General features: G+C 39.7%; 1 protein-coding gene across 1 annotated transcript; it reads left to right on the top strand.

The window, feature by feature from the left end:
* Positions 1-6,799: 6,799 nt before the first annotated feature.
* On the top strand, positions 6,800-7,750 carry LOC126079958 (olfactory receptor 52D1-like). Its single transcript, XM_049891305.1, has one exon. It carries the CDS (start codon positions 6,800-6,802, stop codon positions 7,748-7,750), a length of 951 nt encoding a protein of 316 aa, XP_049747262.1.
* Positions 7,751-7,921: the final 171 nt, after the last annotated feature.

Here is a 7,921-nt window from a genome sequence, read left to right as displayed (position 1 = left end):
AATATGGGTATTTAAATTCATTAAAATCAAGTTATTAAAATTAGTAGCATATCAAATTATTATGTACAGAAGTACAAAATGATAATGTATGTATTATTTCATATTATTATGGGGGCCATATCATTCACCTTGGTCATTCATTGCCAATAAAAGGATCTTTTGGAGAAGGTTAAGGCAGTACACAATACTGAGAAAGCTAAGACAACTTGTGCAGGGCAAGGTCATGGAAGCTCCATAGAGATATTGAAACGCCCTGAGCTACAGAATTGTTGGGCTGAGGGCTGAGGGGATCATGGTCTCAGGGAACATCTAGCTCAATTGGCATAACAGTTTACAAAGAAAATGTTCTACATTTTACTTTGGTGAGTAGTGTCTGGGACCTTAAAAACCTGTGACTGCCCATCTAAGATACTCCACTGGTCTCACCCCTTCGAGAGCAAGGGAGAATGAAGAAAGCTGAAGAAACAAGGAAAAGATTAATCCAAAGGGCCAATGGACAACTCCCACAGCCTCCACCAGACTGAGTCTAGTACAACTAGGTGGTACCCAGCTACCACCACTGACTGCTCTGCCACGATCACTCTAGAGGGTCCTGGACAGAGCTGGAGAAAATGTAAAACAAAATTCTAACACAAAAAAAGACCAGATTTACTGGCCTGACAGAGACTGGAGAAACCCAAGAGTATGGCCCCCAGACACTCTTTTAGCTCAGTAATGAAGTAACTCCTGAGTTTCACCCTTCAGCCAAAGATTAGACAGGCCCATAAAACAAAAGGAGACTAAAGCAGCACACCAGCCCAGGGGCAAGGGCTAGAAGGCAGGAGGGTACAGGAAGGCTGGTAAAAGGGAACTCAAGTTTGAGAAGGAAGAGTGTTGATATGTTGTGGGGTTGTTAACCAAAGTCATAAAACAATAGGTGTACTAATTGTTTCATGAAAACTAGTTTGTCCTGTAAACCTTCCTTTAAAGTACAAAAAAAGAAGAAGAAAAAATATAATTTTAAACCAAGGAGTACCTGATCAAGTTTGTGTTGTTTAAAAAAATACATACAACTGTGTGTGTGTGTGTGTGTATATATATGCATATATATATATATACACCAAACAAACCAAACCCACTGCCATCAAGTCAATTCTGACTCATAGGAGCACATAGGGTTTCCAAGGTTGTAAATCTTTACGGAAGCAGACTGCCACATCTTTCTCCCAGAAACCCTACATGTTTCAAAGAGTCAGCCTTTTGGCTAGCAGTCGATTCTTTTACCCACTGTGCAACCAGGACTCCTATATATATGGAGCCCTGGTGGTGCAGTGGTTATGAACTTGTCTGCTAATCAAAAAGGTAGGCAGTTTTAAATCCACCAGCTTCTTGGAAACCCTATGGAGCAGTTCTACTCTGTACTATAGGGTTGCTACATATATATGCATACATATATACACACATACTCCTTGATGGCAACAGGTTTCGTTTGGTTTATACCTGTTGCATTCACATGGATTCCAAATCACAGCGACCCTATGGGACAGAGTAGAATTGCTCCACAGGGTTTCCAAGGAGAGTGGCTGGGGCTGGTGAACTGGAACTGCTGACCTTTTGGTTAGCAGCTGAAGCTCACCATAGGTACATATATGTATATATATATATATATATAGTATCTTTAATGGGAAAATGAGGCAAAGAATGAAGGGAAAGAATAGAACAGGCCTATTAAGAGGCTATAAAAGTTTTCTAGGAAAATCTGATAATCATTTTGCTCAGAATGACAGTGATCATAATGAAAAGTAGATAGATTTGAGCATCTTAAATATACTTTTGGTTGTGAGACACTTCTTAATGCAAACTAACAGATTCACAGGTTGAATAGCTGTTATTATCCTTGGCTATATTATTCTAGGCCTTAGAGTCTTAGAGTGGAGCCCTGGTGGTGCAGTGGTTAAGAGCTACATCGAGCTATACCTCTTAACCATAAAGTTGACAGTTCGAATACATCAGCTGCTCCTTGGAAACTCTATGGGGCAGTTCTACTCTGTTTCCTATAGGGTTGCCATGAGCTGGAATTGACTTTATGGCAAAGGGTTTGATTTGTTTTCTTGATAGAGTCTAGAGTGGAAGATGGATGAAAACTGCATGTGTGTGTGTGTGTGTGTGTGTGTGCATTTAGTTATATAAAAAAGAATTGAGGGCTTACAATTTGCCAGTTACTTAGAAAATAATAGTGAATAAACTGAGACTCAACCACTGTCTTTGGAATGTATATATTCTACTCCTTTCTCTAACAATATAGTTCCCAACATTTCTTCTCTTTCTTTGAAATTTATTTGTAAGCTGGGCATCTGACATTCTGAAGCTCAGTTTCTACTGGATCTAAGCCTATTACTGTATAATAAAATCTCCCTTCCCCCCAGTTTCTCCCTTGGTCTTATTTTAATTTTCCCTCTCTTTGTTCCTTTCTCTACAACTTCTTTACCAAACAATGTTTTTCATTTAGTCAGTTAATTTGTGGATTCTAATCTCATTTAGGAAATCAAGAATCCCAATCTCAATTTTTGTTTTGCTCATGGAAGCTCTAAGGTCACTGGAATTGATGTTGAAGCAAGATATAGCAATTTTTGTGCTATTATAGATATAAAAAAAAGGCAAGAATATTCAGAAATTCAGCACCCACAATTTGTCCAGGGTCCAAGGTCCCACTTTATACCTCATGTTCCTTTGTCACCACTACCATCCAGCTTCCTTACCATTATGCACAAATATTGATCATTTATATCAATGTTTCTCTTCTTAAATGGTTTTATAGGACCTTGCTCTTCCTTCCTCAGTGCCTCACCAAGTTCCCTCCAGTAAAAACCTTCCATTGTGCCAGCCCTTCTTTAATTTCCATTGTAAATGAGTTATCTAGTGTTTCCACACCATGCCTTCTCTCCTCTCATAATGTACCAAAGATTATTTTACAATATCCCTAAACATCTGGTCTCACTCAAGTATGCTAACCTCAATGATTGGCTCTAGAATTCTTCTCTAAAATATCCAAGCTATGAAAAGCACTTAGCCTAATTAGGGCCCCAGGAGGGCAGGATTTACCAGCATAAATCTACCTCAAGCTCAGACTCTCCATCTTATTCTGCACATTAACAGATCTCCCTGTATCTCAAGTGGACAGTTGTTTTGCTGGCCCTAGTCTCATTGTGACAGGATGAAAATCCATCTGCAGGCAGTACTCCAGGAAAAAGGTAAAAAGGAATGGTAGAGATTAAAAAAAAAAAAAAAAAATCCTGGAAAGTGAAGAGACATGTAAGATAAAGAGGTTCTCAAATATTTTCAACCAAATACAACAATCACTAACTCTTCTTAAGGCCATAGTTGGGATCTGTAATTTTTGAATTCTCAGTGACATTCTTTAAAAAATGATGAATACCTCTCTACATTTTATTCCTGGTTGGGTGATATCTTTACTTATAGTTAATGTTGTTGGAATTGTTCCTGATATCTCAGACAAAATCCTGTCATGGTGCTTTAAAGCTCCTGTAACAAAACAAACAAACAAACCAAACCCATTGCCATGGAGGTAATTCCAACTCACAGCAACCCTATAGGACAGAGTAGAACTGCCCCATAGGGTTTCCAAGCTGCGATCTTTATGGAAGCAGACTGCCACATCTTTCTCCCCTGTAGCAGCTGGTGGTTTCTACCCACTGACCTTTCAGTTAGCAGCCAAGTGCTTAAACACTGAACCACCAAGGTTCCTATGACATCCCTCTAATGCTACCACCACGTGAAAGATTTTCAACTACAGTGTTCCTGATAGATGGTCATTTAGCTTGTACCTGAAAAATCTCCACTGACAGTGAGCTTCCGGTTTCATAGGACTGTCTTTTTCTTTGGGGACAGTTTTGTGTGATAGAAGTCTTTCCTATACTGAACTAAAAGATACCTTTAAAATTTTTAACATTTTCTGTTTGGTCAGGTAGCTACCTCTGATGATACTAAATGAATCTTCCCCCCCCCCCTGCCATCAGTGCATAATTAATCTAAAAATATTTGAAGACAAAATTATCTGGTCATGAAGTATTATTTCTATGGTATGAATTGAAGACTATTCATTGTCCACCACAGTCCTTTGCAAACAAACAAAAATCCAGAAGAACATTGTGTTTTACATGCCTCACTTGAATTTTGATATTTATTAATAGAAAATTTGCACTCCAGAACACTAACACATTCAAAGAAAGATGGTAGAAACATTGTATGCATTGTACAACGTTGAAATTTAATGGCACATTCAATCATCACTAAACTCTTGCAAGGTATGTCTTCTCCCACTTTGTCAAGTGGGGAAACTGAAGATCAAAGCTTTAAATGACTTGCTCAAGTAACATATCACAAGTGTCAGGGCTGAGACTCTATCTCAAATATACCGTACCTAAAAGCGCTTGTTATTTTCCCTACACCAAGTTACCTGGTGAACCGCCATCATTCAGCTGTTACAAGCCTTATACCTAATGCAGTAGAAATATGAAATGTCTAGATCAGAATAACTCCATTCATGATACATAAATGCTACAACAGTTTTTTAGCAGATAAGCCACTGTCTTTTGGGAACTTAAATATTTATAGAAAATTAATTAGCAAAATCTCCTTTTCATAGTTTGTATTTCATTTTACGTTTTTGTTTTTAAAGGCTGGGGTTATGGGTTGAAATTTTAAAAAATAATAATTTCTTAGAAGAAACTTAAAAACAATGCATTGGCATTAAAAACAAATTGCAAGTATATTAGACTGGAATATGGGATTAATACATACATAAGTAAAAAGACTAATAATCCAAATACAACAAGTAAAGCAAAAGGTGGTTCTTGTTGTTGTTTTTGTTGTATGCCATTGAGTCTATTCTGACTCATAGCAACTATAAGACAGAGTAGAACTGCCTATAGGGTTTCCTAGGACGGAATCTTTTTTTTTTTTTTAATTTTTCTTGCACTTTAAATGAAAGTTTACAAATCAATTCAGTCTCTCACTTAGAAGCTTATACACAACTTACTACATACTCCCACTTACTCTCCCCCCAATGAGTCAGCCTGCTCCCTCCTTCCAGTCTCCCCTTTCATGACCATTTTGCCAGTTTCTAACCCCATCTACCCTCCCCTCCAGTCAGGAGATGCCAACATAGTCTCAAGTGCCCACCTGGTGCAAGTGGCTCACTCCTCATCAGCATCTCTCTCCAACCCATTGTCCAGTCCAATCCATGTCTGATGAGTTGGCTTCAGGAATGGTTCTTGTCCTGGGCCAACAGAAGGTTTGGGGACCATGACCGCCAGGGTCTTTCTAGTCACAGTCAGACCATTAAGTCTGGTCTTTCTATGAGAATTTGGGGTCTGCACCCCACTGTTCTCCTGCTCCCTCAGGGGTTCTCTATTGTGTTCCCTGTCAGGGCAGTCATCGGTTGTGGCCAGGCACCATCTAATTCTTCTGGTCTCAGGGTGATGTAGTCTCTAGTTCATGTGGCCCTTTCAGTCTCTTGGGCTCATAATTACCTTGTGACCTTGGTGTTCTTCATTCTTCTTTGATCCAGGTGTGTTGAGACCAATTGATGCATCTTAGATGGCCACTTGTCAGCGTTTAAGGCCCCAGACGCCACACTTCAAAGTAGGATGTAATCTTTATGAAAGGACCCCTAGTGGCACAGTGGTTAACGCTTGACTGCTAACAGAAAGTTTGGAAGTTTGAACCCACCAGCTACTTTGCAGGAGAAAGATGTGGCAGTCTGTTTCTATAAAGATTAAAAAAAAATACAGCCTTGGAAACTATGGGGAAGTTCCACTCTGTCCTATAGGGTTTCTACAAGTTAAAGAATTGACTTGATTCTTGATGGCAATGGGTTGTATTGGTTTTAGTCTTTACGGGAACAGATTGCCAGGTCTTTTCTCCCTCAGGGTCGCTGGTGGGCTCCAACTGCTGAGCTTTTTGTTGGCAGCCTAGCGCTTAACCATTTTGCCGCCAGGGCTCCTTAAAAGAATATTATACAATATAAATATTATTATATTGTACTTTTATTTTCTAAAACAACTTTATGGTATATTTTCCATCCCTTTATTTCCACCTTCTATTGAAATTTCTTTTTTTGTATGTGATTGCCTCTATTGGGTATTATTGCATTCCAATTCTGCCAACTGATACATCTGTTATTTTTTTTTGTTTGTTTTATTTTTACTGTCATACTTTCCTGTTATAAGATCAACAGATATTTTCTAGGTCCTTTGTTTAGATTATTAATACATAAGAGGTAAGCATCTCTGGGAAGAATCCAAAGGACCAAGGCCAATCCCAGTATCTGAGGACCTTGGGGTGATTAAATTCAGTTTCTTTGTCTTGAGTGAAAGCCATGCTTTCTAGCTTGTTCATGCTGGCCCTGTAATGCTGAGAATATTAGAGTTCCTACCAGGTCCTGCTGTCTAGGAAAAAAAAAGAAAAACCTACATAATTGCCATAATTGCATATATTGACTATTAACCAGAATCACTGCCACAAGAGATTCTAAATTATAAAGTTGATATATCTCTAGCGATAATTTATCTATAAGACACTTTCTCCCTTTTGCAAAGGTAGTAGTGCAGGGATATCTCCCTCCGCACCCCAAGTTACTGAAACATTTACTTAGTCATTAGTTTATGTAATATAATCATGATTATCACCATAAATTACTGTAGCTGAACTTTTTGTAGATGAAAATGACACAGTGATTTCAAAGTGTTCCCTGTTTGTTTCTCCCTAGGAATCAGGCTTTGAGGAGCTCAGGTTAGAGATGTCCTCTTGCAACAACTCCATTCCTCAGCCTTTGGTATTTATCCTTGATGGAATCCCTGCCCTGGAATCTTCCTATGGTTGGTTCTCTGTGCCTTTTTTCTTGGTGTTTATTATTACAGTCATTGGTAATGTCACCATTTTATATATCATCCGGAGGGAGAAGAGTCTTCACGAGCCCATGTTTCTCCTCCTGGCCATGCTGTCAGTGGTTGACCTATCCCTGGTCGGTGTCACTGTGCCCCGCATGCTGGCTATCTTCTGGTTGAATGCCAAGGAAATCAGCTTCAATACTTGCCTCACGCAGATGTTTTTCATTCCTTCCTTTTATGTCATGGAGTCTGGAATCCTCCTGGCCATGGCTGTTGACAGATTTGTGGCTATCTGGAACCCTCTGAGATATACAACCATCCTTGATAACAACATTCTTTTCAAGATGGCACTGGCTGTGGTGGCAAGGGCAGTGGCAGTGCTGACCCCAGCACCCATCCTTGCAAAAAGCCTGGGAAGCTTCCAAACTCATGTTATTGCTTACTCCTACTGTGCCTACATGGCTGTGGTAAAGATAGCCTGTGGAGACATTTCAAATCACATTGTCTATGGGCTCATGGTTGTTGTAGCATCTGTGGGATTTGATCTGTTTTTTATCATTCTGTCCTATGGAATGATCCTTCATGCTGTCTTTCGGATACAGTCTTGGGAGGCACGGGGCAAAGCTCTCAGCACATGTGGCTCTCATCTCTGTATCATTGCTCTCTTTTATTCCCCTGTTGTCTTTTCAGTCCTGGCCCAGATGTTAGGCTACTATATGGCTCCCCACCTACAGATCATCATTGACAACCTATACTTCCTGGTGCCTCCCATGGTCAACCCCTTGATTTATGGGGCCCGAACCAAGCAGATACAGGAACGGGTACTGCGGATCCTCCACTGTCATAGAGACCAAGGTTGATACCTTAGGTGGACAGGAGATCTGAGGATGTGGATCTAGAAATCATGTCAGGTTGGAGATAGAGATGATTTTTGCCAGGTTTGTGGATTCATGGGAAAAGGAATAACTAAGGCAATATTATGATTTAACTAGCCAGTGTGGGACTGAAACTGGGAAATGCCCTTTCCATCA

This window comes from Elephas maximus, chromosome 7 (assembly GCF_024166365.1).
Source record: "Elephas maximus indicus isolate mEleMax1 chromosome 7, mEleMax1 primary haplotype, whole genome shotgun sequence".
Lineage (NCBI taxonomy): Eukaryota > Metazoa > Chordata > Mammalia > Proboscidea > Elephantidae > Elephas > Elephas maximus.
The sequence above is the reverse complement of the archived record's forward strand: the minus strand, read 5'-3'. Positions and strand labels throughout refer to the sequence as shown.

What these genes read in the sequence shown, in the direction of transcription:
- LOC126079958 (XM_049891305.1), top strand. Translation starts at nt 6,800, where the DNA reads ATGTCCTCTTGCAACAACTCCATTCCTCAGCCTTTGGTATTTATCCTT.